General features: G+C 39.2%; 1 protein-coding gene across 1 annotated transcript in view; it reads right to left on the bottom strand.

Annotated features, from left to right (window-relative positions):
• ofcc1 (orofacial cleft 1 candidate 1) overlaps positions 1 to 14,605 on the bottom strand; it is an 82,221-nt gene that overhangs the window by 64,177 nt on the left and 3,439 nt on the right. Inside the window, exons 3-6 of the mRNA XM_067578884.1 lie at positions 12,095 to 12,177; positions 11,544 to 11,719; positions 7,171 to 7,254; positions 4,976 to 5,026 (exon numbers count right to left, since the gene is read on the bottom strand). Coding sequence (XP_067434985.1) covers positions 4,976 to 5,026; positions 7,171 to 7,254; positions 11,544 to 11,719; positions 12,095 to 12,177 — 394 coding nt within the window. The remainder of the gene's footprint in view (positions 1 to 4,975; positions 5,027 to 7,170; positions 7,255 to 11,543; positions 11,720 to 12,094; positions 12,178 to 14,605) is intronic.

Raw genomic sequence — 14,605 nt, 5'->3', positions numbered from 1 at the left:
TTAAATGCCTCCATGAATTTTGCACAGAAATATATTTTCATAGTTTTGCATGCCAAATGTGACATTTTATATTTCAGATTCATCTCGCTGCAGTAATTTTAGGGAAATGTCATATAAACAAAGATTTTGTCATTTACCAAAGGAAATTACTATGCGTGGCAGGTTTGGCCATTGCTTTCTCTCTCTCTCTTTCTCTCTTTCCCTCTCCCTCTTTTGCCCCCTATTCTGCCTGTGCCGGTTGTTTCAAGTCAGCAAGCCATAAAAAATCTTTATCTCAGTGAAACACAGCAATTTGGGAGATAATCGAATGGTGACTGGGGGGCACAAACGCCAGTCTGAGGAATTATACCACAATCTCCCCTGCATTTACAACCTTCCTCAAAGCCAGTTGTCACCCTGGAAGGAAAGCCCCCGACTGAAGATTCATTACATCTTTAAGCCAGCACGGTGGCATGGCAGCCTCATCCCCAGATGCAACACAACAGCACACTCCTCCCACAGCTGGTGATGCTACCGCTAAAGCTGCAGCTTCCGTCTCCCTTTCCCACTTGGTTCTCTTTTCTCTGCTCTCCCTCTGTTCCCCTTTTTCATCTCCAAAGACTCCTTTTCCCTCCTACTTAGATTCCTAAAACCACAGACTCCATCCACACAAAGCAGGAAAACATTCTTTATATACTGTATAAAAACAATGTGGCTGGATAGTTAGCATACTGTATAGGGAAGCCTTTTGCTCAGCGTTGTATGGTTCCTGTGCGTGAATGTATGTGTGTAGGCATGTGCACATTCACTACCCACTGGTGTAATGAAAGGAGTGAAGGAATTTGAAAAACTAGAAAAAAGGGACATAATTTCCCCATTCTTTAAAAGGTCCCATTCATCATAGGATTTCACATAATTACATCATTTGACTGTTTTTGAACAACCAATCCTGCCTTTTATTTATTTATTTTTTGGCGATTGGTAAACACTTCAGGATCGATATCTTCTCCTGAGACACAACCCTCTTAGAGATTAAGGGGTATGTCACTTCCTGTTTGTGTGTTTTCTTTTTCCCCAGTCCACAGTCACAGTGGAAAACAGATCTTACCTGCCGCAGGGGCCATGATGCCGAAGAGGAGGATTCTGGGAGCTCTGTCATCTGGCCGTATTCGGCTGTAGCTTCCTCTTGGCCTTCACCCAGCGCTCTGAGTGACAGGCTTTCAAGGGTTCTGCTACTACGTGCACAAACACACACACACACACACACACACACGTGTATAGGAAACACAAACACAAGAAGCTAACCCTGTTAACAGCCACCTGCATTTTGGATTCTCTGTTGTTCCACTCTGTAGCCAACAGCAGCTCAATCTAATAACACCACAACAAAACACTTTCCACTGGGTCCCTCTCTCTCTTTCTATTTCTTTCCCTCTCCCTCTCTCTCTCTCCCTTTCTCAGCCTTTCAATCTTATCAGTGGTAATGTAATAAGCGGTTGCTTCGCTCTGTCTCCTCGCCACCTCTCTTAATTCCTCAAAATAAAGCAATATCACAGGGGCCCTGGCCTGCCTGTGACTGGGGATAAGATGCTTGTAAAAGGAAGGATAATTCAGCAAATAAATGCTCAGCATCAAAGGCAGGCACTGGGTCTTTCTTTCCTTTCTCTCCCTCCTCTCTGTTCGCCTATCAAAAGTATTACATGTGCTTTCATCAGTTCACAACAAGGCACAATGTGCTTCCTAATGCAATTACTCGACCTCCATTAAATCAGAAACAGTGGAAACAAATGAATTACACATTTGTTACAAAAACCACAACTCAGCTCCGCGTCTCTCCTCTTTATTTTTTTTTTCTTTCATAGGCATAGAGAGAGAAAAAGTGAAATCATTTCTCATTCAATTTCAGGCAGATGTAGCCCTAGGTGATGCATAGAAAGTCTCCCATGTCTAATAGCCACCCACCATTGATATCAGAAGGAATTTACAGGGTTCAAGGCTGTCGAGAGGAGGTCATCTCGCTAAACTCCGAACCACATTCATCTGACAGGGCTGGTGTCCGACTACCACCCACCCATAAAACAACCAAACACAAGTGAAGATACTGATGTGTACAGTAGTTTCTTGATTCTATCATGTCAGCCAGCATGGTAGTCCATAATTACTAAAAACTTAAACATGCTAAGCTGATTGCCCGCTGGGCTCTCGGTATGAGATGTGATGTGTGATCTCTGACTTAAGTGGATGGACCAAGAATTGATGCGCCTTCCAGCCCAATGACATGGACAGATTTCTGTGGCCTCGAGCCATACTACCCACAATGCAATGCCCGCCGACAGGAGAAGCCATGCAGAGGACATATAAATTACATGCCTTCTCGGATGTCAGTGGGAATACAAATGCTTTTCACACAATTAATGATTACAGTCATGTGACATCAATTGTACATACGGAGAGAAATATGAAATGGGCTGGACTTACCACTGAAGCAGTGTGTTCAGCCTGGGTTGTGGCGCTTCTCTCACTGCCTCATCACAGTCTCTTTGTGAATGGGGCTCCTTTGAAATATTAAAGTGGATGTGTTAACAACCATAGTTAACTATCATTAACATGATCAGCTAATTGACAGTTTATTCAATTTAAACAACCTCGTTTATAATTGTAATTTAAGATATTAATTAATGTGAGACTTCAATAACATATTTTAAAGCTGAGCACATAAGCATGAACAATTTGGTGGGTTTATATTATGGACAAATGTAATGGAAAAGAATATGATGTGTTCAGCTTGTGAAATGACCTATAGACATCATATAGCCTCAAAGCTAATGTCTTGAGGGCAGATATACCTATAACTAAAAAAGCAACACATACAGTATATATGCAGCACAAGGGTCTTTACCACAACATTCCTAGTGAAAAAGGCCATTAGTCTCTTCTTTCTCTTTGCCCACTCACTCCTCTTCAGTGGTCCCTTCTGAGCAGCTTGCTGAAAAATATGTGTAAATACACATGCACACTTTCTTTGAGTGCAGCTTTATGAAACAGTGCGGTACACCATAATGGCAGAATTAAGCACAAGGAGCAACTGTAATGCAATCTGCAGGCAATCGATACCAAGCCAGACCCTAAAGACATGTAGCGTTTGATGAGCATTTCTGCCGGTTTTACATTCAGTCAGCACATTCACACTCCCCATTCAGACGCATTGACACTGCTAAGTGACAGCGTCTCGCCCTGTAGAGGCTTTGTGCAGCAGAATAGAGAAAGAAGAAAAACACTATTATTTTTAAAATAGATGTGAAATCTCTGGTGGATAATGTGCTTTCAATGGGAGGTGGGTGTGGAAACAGTAGGAGAGCGCATACATATTATACAGAATAAGATAACACTGATCCCAATACTGATACAGTACACAGTAGATGCCACTGATTATCCAGTAAGAGGGGATGAGTCAACTGTTGCTGTGTCTTCCAAGTGATGGTGAGACATTGTTGAACCATTTTTCCCCAATTACATTTACTCTCTATTCATATAATTTGATACTCCTACTCTCTTTTCAAGTGAGATTACGACTAAAAATACAGTGGATAGAAGTTCTGCATTCTGTTTACATATGTGTTAATGTTTGGGTTTCTTTGCAATCTAGATTTCCTGACACAATGGAAATCCCGTGTTCACTCTCATTTCTTTTCTGCCTGATGGAATACAAACACTTGTTTGGTAAGAAGCTTCAGATCTTAACGCTAGTTCGCAAAATCCCTCCTCCCTGCAAAAACACAGTTGGAAAATAAAAAGTAGTCACGCTCTATTTTTCCTGAAAAGGAAAATAAGATGGTTAAAGAACCAAGAAAATTCAGTTTCTGTCAGAAACAAATATGCATGACAATGCACAGCAAAGTTCAAAGACAGAACAAAAGTGTCTCCACAAATAAATTAATTGTGTGAGGATATCATATGTAGCATAAATTATACAGTTGAAATCCATGCTCTCATTTTGAGCTGAGGATGAATGAGTTATCTAACCTCTGAAATATCTTCAATGCATGTTCTACAAAGAGCTATTTTATTTCAATGCATTCAGTGGAGATTCAGACCATCCACACTGAGAATGAAATGTGGAACTTCCAAAAAGGTAGCAGTGGAGAAAAAAAGGTTAGGGACAAAAAGTAGAGCAAAGAAGCAAGTATGAAAAAAGAGAAAGAAACTTAGTAAGCTGAGTGTGTAAGACACACACATATGTACACACACAGGCATGTGAACAGACAAAAACAGATGAATGTACACGCCCACATGCACACACTCTCTGTCCATTAGCCAAAGCCACTGATACACACTATAATGGACATGGCTGATGTGCTGGTGAATATGGGATGATGACACAGATATTCCTCTTTGTAGCCCTGACCTGCTGCAGTGAAAGGCTGCCAAGCGTGATCATGTCAGGTCGCACACACTCCCTCAGCTGCTGGGCGTAGTGGGGGATCACCTCCTCAGCTGTTTTCACTGCAAGATATAAGAATGTATAAGAAAAAAATGAATATAATTTCTTCTCCTTTTTTTTTATCAGATTTCTTTTCCAATAAAAACATTCAATAAAAACTTTAACAGGGACAAAAACTGAAGAAACGTCATTAATTGATGAATTATGAATGAATTTGAATTATTGAAATACCATAGTACTATACCATACAATATAACTATACCATACTATACTATACTATACTGTAGTATATTATACTATACTATACTATACTATACTATACTATATTATACTCTCCACACAATAATTCAAATATGAAAATGAATAAAAGGATATCATTACTTTTTACAGTGCTCTCTCTGCCCATTACCATCCTCCCTGCTTCCAGTCCAGCTTCTCCTCCAAGCCCAGCACTAGCCCCAGCCTGGGCTTTGGCAATGAAATGGGCCTGGGAGGGCCTGGAGCCTGAGGCATCACCACCACTATGGAGCAGCAGTCGCCGCTGAAGCACCGGATCACCCGCCTTCACCTCCAACACCTCCTCATCCCTAGAGGCTAGCAGCGTACCTGGAGAAATACGCATCAGTGGGCATGCACAGACACACACACACACACACACACACACACACACACTAAGATGAATCTGCACACATAAACATTAGCACATGCATACACATACTGATGGACACGCATACTTAGCACATCCAAACACACACTTACAGAGACATGTATGCATATACAGACATTAATGCAGGTGGACAGTGGAGTCTGAAATTGTAACTTACACAAACACTTATATGAACATACATGAATGAACATGAATCTCATAATGAAATAAATACCAGGAGTTTTTTTAACTTTACAGCAGCAGTAGATATCTAATCTGTTTCTATGCAAGGAATTGAAGGAAGATGTCTTTTTACGTACTGCCTGTCTCAGGTAAAGACAAACACATACTACTTTTTCAAGTGACTGTGGCTTTAAACGAAAATTTGTTTTTATTTTCTTCAGACTGATATTTTTTACATGAAAGTTCTAATGGTTTTATTCATCAATTACCAGACACCTCCACAATTCTTTACAGAAGCATCATCTACTATAGATCCATGTGTGTCTTTTCAGTTTTTCTGCACTGCCTCGTTGGTAGAAAGCACAAGGTATTCTTTCAGCATCTGTGTATTCAACGTGTGCAGTCCAATATGTGTAACAGCCAAAGCTGTTATCACTAGTTAATGCTTTTCACATAGAAGCTGATATCAATGCCTAGCGCCTTACAGAAAACTAGAATGAATAGAATGCCAGTTCTGTGGTCTTTCATCTTCAAGCCAAAGCAATAGAATTTATCGAGATAAAAAGGAAGAACTAAAGATCTTAGACAGAAAGAAGGGATTTATCCAGGAATTTGCTCAGAAAAAAATGTCTACAGTACTGGCCAGTGTCCATTTCATTAATACTTTGTCTTATTCATGCTCTTTCTTGTGAAATGTGTATGGTGCTTTGTGGCGGGCTGTAAAAGCTAAGACAAAGGCCCGAGAAGCAGTCACAAAATGTCAGGATCAGCACTGACATACACTGATCTGGTTCTGCAGCTGCAAAAGAAGACTTGCGGCCTACACCGGTGGGAGGCATCCATACAACAGCGTAAGGTGATTGTCTTGAAGTCTATTGTAGCTTGGTGAAGTGCTAACTGGCAGTCATCGCAGTTGGACTCCAACAGTACTGAAGTACGAGCTCTCTCTCTCTCTCTTTCCTTCCCTGTCTCTCAGCCTATTGCATGGAGGAACTGTTAATCCAAGATCCTCTTTACTTTTTCTGTGGGATTTCATGAACATTCCAAGACAATGGATAGTGCTGCTAATCTCGGTGGTACAGCTAAATCCAAGACAATGGCAAATAATATGAGCCGGCTAAATTCTACCGTGTTGAAGCGGGCCTAAACCCATCACTTGTGCGCTGGAATTACAAGGGAGATGTGCGTCATGTCAACAGGATCTGGTGCGACTGTCTTCACCCAGAACAATGCTAAGCTTAAACCACCTCAATGTTGCCTGGTTTGCTACATATTTAAATGAAACTGTGCTAATGAGAAAAGGCACGCCTACTGTGAAACAATAGCTGTGCTTGGAAAGCACTCACTACTGGTGAGGGTCCATTTCTAGACATATTCTTTGTTCTATGTTTTATTCTTTTAGTGTTCGTGGAAAATGTAGCGTCTTATTTTTGTCAAGGTTGTTTATAAATACACTGTCTTGACCTTATCCTAAAGATATTGTACCTTAAAGACTAGCACTCAGTGGCACCACTGTCATCACAATGGTTGTAAAAGTATATTTATCAATATATCACCATATAAATTACATGGTATGTGTCGAAGCAGCACATTAACCTGCAGTTTAACACCTTAATATTGCTTCAAATCCAATAAAAATGTTAATGTAGTATTTATGCCAAAAATGAAAATGAAATCAGGACCATATCAACTGAATAGTGGCAAAAACATTTCTTGTCCAAAAATGAATTAACAATATTCTTACCCACCTACTTTAAATTTTCACATTTTAATGATTCTAAAATAAAGTTATGTGATGTAAATGTAAAGTAACTGTTTCAAATTACAGTTGTAAAATTTGTATCTTTGCAATTTAGTTTAGGGACCAGCAACCTACTCCTTCCAAATAACCAGGACAAATGAGTAATGTGGGGATACGTACCAGGTATGTCTATGAAGGTGTCGTCCTCATCCAGCAACGCAGCCATTCTTTGATACAGTCTGTTTTCATCTGCATTTAATATTGCTACAAGTCAAAACAATTATAAAATGAGTATACCTTCAAAGGTGCTAGAAAATTACATGCATTTGTGTGCTACAAAATTACTTTCTACTTATCAGACAAGTCAATCTAAACCACATCTTTACATGCAAACCATAGATATTAGCCTTGGTTGGAGAGGGGTGAAAATCAAGTGTATGCAGAGGGGTAATGAAATAGGAGCATTAACATGCCTGTTAGCCGGCCTGTCATCATATGATGAGATTTGGTTTAGGGAATCCTTTGATATTACACGGCAGTGATATCCAAAAGATACAGGTGAAATGGCTTCTCCATTAATAGCCATGTTTCATTATAACATGCATATTACTTGGCTCCCAAGAGCTTGCTTTTAATAGGTCTACATTAGGAGGGGGCTGAAAACTATTGATATGGCTCTGCATGTGTCATTTGACAGGGGAAAGAAAAAGCCACGGTGAAATGAAAACTGACCAACGCTACGTGACCTTCGTCAATGACAGCGAGTCGGGTAGCCAATCTAGTGATGCCATCACTTGGTGTATTTACATAGACTGTCCTGCCGTCACAAATGGCGGCCTGCTAACAGTGATCTTTCTCACCTCACTTTAATGAACCGAGGAGAACTATTATGACAGTGAATGGCATACTTAATTCCAGCTCATCTTCAGCATTGACCCCAGCCATCCTGCAATGCCTTGGGTCTGTCTGCTCCGCCGACGTCGGGTCAAAGTAATTTTGGGCACGTTCATTTCCTGTGGAAAGTGCGGGAGGCAAGAGAATTATAGAAAGAGAGGTTGGGAGTCGGTGGGGGGATGGCGTGGAAGGGAAGAGGGGAGTTGTACAGGTTCAGGTTAGTGGTTATTAGAAGCACATGAAGCGAAATGTTAATTTTGAAACCCACACTGTCGAAGGGCAGGGGCAGCGGCTGCTACCAGATAAGGCAGAGCCAAGATGAGACACGAGTGCAGAGGCAGAAAGAGAGAACTGGCAAAGAGACTGCTGGGTTTCTCAGCGCACCTCTCCACGGCCTGCGGTGCTCTGGGGCCTAATTAGCATGCCGCAAAAGGTCACGGCAGGCAATCTCTTAAATACGACTGCCATATGTTTGCCGTGTTCAAAAGGAACTAATGAGAAAGTCTACAAGCTCAAAAGTACCTGGAATTTCAAAGACAATACCTTCTAAATACTGCAAGGTCAGCGGCCTAGAGGACCGGGCAAGTTTGGAGGAGTAGATCCAAAGGAAAATAACCTGAGCCCATGTCTCATTGACTTCTTATTAGCAATCACTGACCTGTGGGTATCAAGTCTGCTCCGCAGAGTTTATGGGAATCCAATGGCTCCGGGGCTCTCTCTATTAAGGGTACACCCTACCAAGCAGCTTTCTTAACCCCAAATCATTCTCATTACAGTCCTTGAATATTTCACTCCAATCTAAATTGCTTTACTTGTATTTCTCAGGTGGTGGGGCAAAAAAATGCATGGTGCATAAAATCATGTTATATATTCCACACAAGGATCTCCTTTATAGAAGTCTGAGAGCATCGCGCTTGGACGCATAAAAATGTGAGTAAGTGTGTTTGCATAGGTGCACCACTGGACCACGAGGCCACTACCCAAAAAAGCTCACTGGGATTCTTTCGTGCTCATATGAAATATCAGCATGAGGTTTTCACACTCTGTCCTTACTCTAAGTTAAACAGTCAGACTGAAATACTTATTAAACGAGGAGCAGCCGTATGACTCTTCAACGGCGCCATAAATCGACTGTGAAATTCACATGTTAAATCCCTCTACATCGTTAACAGAGAGTCTCTCTGCAAATAGCTCTGAGGTTATGAAACCCTTTTTTCAAACACTAAATTTGCATAATGGTAGTAGCTTCGTGGATCGCCTTTTGAATCATATCTGTGATTTACCTAAATAGTCTGGCTGTCCTCCAGTTCATCTCTCTAATGAAAATTTCAATTATCTGTTCTTACATGCACAATATCAACAACTAGCAGTTCTCGCCAGCCAGAGTTACTGTTAACAGAGGATGAAAGAGATGGAAGACTTTGGGAAAGGCCAAATAGAAATGTCACAAACATGGAACAATCTGCCTTTGTGATCTTCCAATAAAGGCACACGAGTCATTGAACTGTTCAGCATATTCACACTCCCCAATGAAAAGTGCTGCTTATTTTGTGCTACTAGTGACTTATAGCTTATGTAAATCCTATATTCAGTGAAATTACCACAAAGAAAATTAAGTTATAAACTCATAAAGCTATAAAACACATAGTGTGTGATATATATATAATGCCCTTTGAGACATACATGTGATAAGAAGGTGTAAATGGACTTTATACAACCCTGCTAATAGAAACATATTAATATAGTGACTGTGTGGGTATTACATTTATTGAAATATTAATAAACTACCATATAGATAAGTTAATTTACTATAGATGCTTTAAGTGTACAGCAAGTGACCTAATTAACATCTCCAGTTAATTGAACAAAAAAAGAAGAAACTAAAATGAACTCATCTCAACTCATCAGCATACCAATAGATGTTCAAAAAAGTGTCTACATCAGTAAATGAAGAGACAATGGATCTTAAAGTCTCAATAAAACAGCTTTTTGAGAATTGGGATAAGGGTTAGTTGTGTTTTATTAACAGTACTCTTTAAAAAGGATGTTGGAGTATGACATTTAATTTTAATCATTTAAAATTTAAATCGGTGGAACATCATTACCTTTTTCCTCTATCTGTTTGTTTTATTTTAATAATGCAGCAGTGAAAAATTGCTTACAATAGTTATGCTTACATCCAAATGTTACTTAAAATTGTAGTGACTTTCTAAAATGAAATTATATGTTTTAATATAATTTTGATTTGTGTTCTTTATTTTTGGGTCTTGGTTCATCAAGTCATGTATCGGTGTGTTGCCAAAGTTGCTAAATTAGTAAGGTGTAAAAAGTTTTTGCAATATATTGGCTTTTTCCTTTCAGGTTTTTTATGAATAAATTCCACATCAATATAGACAAGTGGATGGAAATGTACTTGAGGACTTTTGACCAATCAAAAAGTGCATCACTTCTCCACAGTCCTTGTTAAGGAGTAGGCAATGAAATTTGTCTACATTACAGTTCCAAAACACAGAGAAAAGTGTTACATGAATGCCCAGTTCACTTGTCCAATTATAGTATTACTCTCAGTTATCTGCCATTTAATAGTAGGACACTACATGTCTCCCCAAACTGAGGAGACCTCATACTGTCTGACTTCAACTGATCGAATTTTATATGTAATCAAGAGACGATGAGACAGACAAACAGTACAACAGCCCTAAAGAGCAGATTTTCACTGACAGTTATATCTGCAGTTTGGTCTACTTTGTATAAGATTGCTTGTATACTGGACACCATCTGTGTTTTCAACACCAACATAAATTTAAAATGAGAGTGAAAAACAAAAAAAAAAGCATAGATGCTGACTTGTGCAATAGTTGATTGCTTTTCTAAAGCAAGTTTACAGTGACCATTATTTTCAACCAATGAGATAGTTTTATTAATTACTTGTTTAGATTTTACACCATTATCCTTACGTCATATGTTTAGGGTCTGACTGTCTTGACCTGGAAGATAATCAGTTTTGTTCATATTGTAGCCCTTTTCACACACTACGCTAAAGTACAATCCTACCTCTTGTGCATTAAACATCATGGCAATAATTGATAATAATTACTAGCCAAGCACAGCAAAAGCAAAATAAACCACATTAAATCAAGAATCCAACATGTGACTCATCCCTGAGAAAACTGGCACGCTCACAACCTTGAACGCATCCTAATTTACAATCCCATTCCTCAAGAGTTCTCCCTGACATACTGAATTATAAGGGGGCATATTTGTATGCCTGATTGGCCTTAAGCCGTGTTTCGGGGGCGTTGTGAGTACACCACACAGACAGCGGATCGGCTTGGTAGCATAGTAGCGTATGTAAATGCACTCTCCTATGACTCCAGCCCACCACAAGGCATGTAGCTGAGAGTGGGAGTCAAGGCTGATTGTGTCGAGGGTACTTCTAGATAGAGATAGAACACCCACTACTGTAGCATTCTCCAGAGCAGGAAGAAGTTATACGAGGGTTGCTTGTTAGGACACGCTTGCTTTGGAATGCAGGGACCAAGGGCCCCCCAAATGGAGAGAGAGAGACAGAGAGAAAGAGAGAGGGAGTGAGAGAAAGGTTAGATCAGGAACACATCTACTGTCAACAAATTTGAGGCTAATGAAGAATGAAGCTTCACCTCTTTCTTTGGCAGGGGCTTGCAGCTCCATTTTTTTTTGGTGAGCTGCAAGGGTGCTATCTGGCCTGTCACCTCGAATTTCTCTCCGCAGCCAAACCGGAGGAAGGGAAGGCTCAGCTCTTCCTCCTCCATCGAAGGCTGGGTTGTCTATGCCCACCACAGCGGCTCTCTCTTCTCTCCCTGACAAAATAAGTAGAAACATAAATAAAAATACAAACAGTGACATGAAGGGGCAATACAAGAGTTAGGTCAAAGCGACTCAACATAAAACAAAGCATACTTAATTGTAACAAAATATTTCTATTGGTGATTTCTCTGCCCCAAAATGTTCAAGCGCATCCTCCTCGAATGACACTAAAACACAATTAGGTTAAAATTAAATCAGAATCTTGCAGGAGGAGGAGAAAAAAAAAGAGAAGAAGAAGAAATGATTAAAATAATTACAAATTGCGCCCTGACAAGCAAGAGCAAAATTTAGCCCAAAGCCATTTGTCTGTAATTAGTTAATTAATCCTTACACAAATTATGAGCAATAACTCATCAAGCAGGACTCACCCATCAGAAATTCAGCCGACTTGGATTTCTTCTGCTTAGGTTGCTGCAGAGCCTTCTGCTGTAACTTCTGGAGGGAAATTGTTAAATGAATAAATTAGCTGCAGAATGAAGATCATCATTTATGATCCGCAACTAACGCAGTATTTTAAATATGGGACGACACTGAAATGTCATTTAATTTACATCGCCGCTAAAGGGGTCAAGCACTAATTGAACAACAGGAGTGGAAAAGAATTTAATCATAAATAGATAAGAAAAGTTGACATGAATGTGTAATGAAGGTCACATTAAAATACTTCCTCCTTGTTTCTAAAATGAATGGGCAACAACACTCTCCTGGATTATATTATGCATTTTTACACAGGCTGCATGAGAGTACACAGACTCGGTGTGCAAATGAGTATGGAAATCCAGGCACACTTCTCATTACATACATGAACTCAACCTAGAAAGTCTCAAAGGAGAGGAAACAATAGTATTTAAATAACACCATGCCGGGTCCCTGCTATTGTGTAAAGCTTGGAGAATTTTCATAGAATTTATAAGAAAAGCAATGACAAACACAAATGTGATACAAAGCACATTGTATATATATATATATATATACATATATATATATGTGTGTGTGTGTGTGTGTGTGTGTGTGTGTGTATACATGCTTAGTCAACACTATTTCAACTAGTATTGTAGGTGGTCTACACTGGCATGAAATGGAAAGAAAAAGAAGGAGGAATGTATAAAAGCAAGTATGAGTTCCTTTGAAATCAGGAGTGTGTGGAACAAACTCTGCAGTCCCACATTTCTCTCATTTCTGCGGACAGGCAGAACAATAAGAATGCTGAGGTAAAAGGCATAAGTAGTTGTTTTTGTTATGGATATGTTTACATAAGAATGCAGCATATAAAAGAGCTCTGTTGCTCAAAGCGTATGGAGCTTTTTAAGCATCATTTTATGCAGATTTCAATGATGAACTGTGCTCATGCCCATGAACAGCATGTATTTGTATACAATATTTAATTTCAAAGGAAAAATCAAGGGGCAGAATGGGTGGGGGGCTTATTTCGACTCTAAATGACAGAGCAATTAAAATCGAGGAGGACTACTTCCAGACCAATCTGGTAAGAGGAGTTTTTGTAAATCTGTTTTTACATTCAACAAGCCCTACAGCAAGACATTCATTTATACCACTGAGATTAATGCTTATCTAATTGTAACTTATTTAAAAACCATTTTCTTTTCGACTGGGTACCAATCAGTTTCTCTGAGTTGCACATACTGTGGAGTATGAGACTGGCATACGTAGGATCGGTGGCGATTGTCTCCCTGTATTTTCTTTTATTTTCCTATTTTCATTTCATCAAACACTTTATACACCTTACTGCAAGACAAATAGTGTTTGGGTGCATATTCAAATGGAGAAACTCCCCGAAACAATTATGAGAAAATTAATCAGGTAATTCTGCTCATAAAAAAATTGCACCCAATCACCATTTGCTTTATATCACACCAACCCAGTTAAACAATATTGTGTTGTAAACTAAAGCGGCCATTTAAATAGGTTACATGACATTAGCATTCATTATATGATATTAAATTTTTGAACATTATTGGAACCTCAAAGCAAATTTTGCAAACATGAAGAATATATTTAAACTAAAGTGCGTCTACAGTAAATTATGTTCCTACTTGATAGGGAAAATATACTATGAAAGTTGATTGTTGGGGTTGATATTTTGTTTGCCAATGTAATTAATCATCAAATTAGAACAATGGAGGAGGATAATATTCCTTTATCTCTCAAATCATTGTTTTTGCCCTCAGGGCTAAAGGCACTTTGGATAGATTGGCAAAAATCAAAGGAGAAATCCCATTAAGTTTTATCTTAGGCTAAACCAACACATTTTTGTTTATTACCTCACTTACTGCACAGAATATTCTTCAATATTATCTCTCTCTTGAAAAGTGTAATATATAGCAGCCTTCAGTACATGTACATGTATGCAATAATATCATGAAATTTTACATAAGATTTTTTTTTTTTTTTTTTGAAGTTTTTGTATAGTTATTTTATTCTTTTCCTTATGTAATTTTCATATCAGTTCTCCTCTGGGCACAGTTTTGTTTTGGCCCCATTTCAAACAGTGCCCATGTTTTGCACAAAGTAAATTAGCTCCATGTCCTGCAAATGTCAATAAGTCCTCTGATCACTATGAATGTATTCTCGCCTTAAGTTCAGTTACAGTGAGGGGGGGGAAAAAAAGCCAAGTAAACACACACGGGAAAGTACACAGAAGGAGTACAGTACATACACCCCAGGCCTAATGCTTTGGGTCATTGTCACTAAAAATCTAATCCACACAGCACCATGTGAGCCTCTCTGTCTAGAGAGCTAAGAAAAATGCCTGGTTCTCATCTCGCTCCCTAGACCCCACTGACATTGACAGCATGCTCCTTGTAATACAAGGACTGTTGTTTAATGTGCCATAACCGGATGGAACATGCAGATG

The sequence above is a fragment of the Thunnus thynnus genome, chromosome 21 (assembly GCF_963924715.1).
Source record: "Thunnus thynnus chromosome 21, fThuThy2.1, whole genome shotgun sequence".
In the NCBI taxonomy this organism is placed as follows: Eukaryota; Metazoa; Chordata; class Actinopteri; order Scombriformes; family Scombridae; genus Thunnus; species Thunnus thynnus.
Note: the sequence above shows the minus strand (reverse complement) of the source record. Positions and strands in the feature narration are given on the sequence as shown.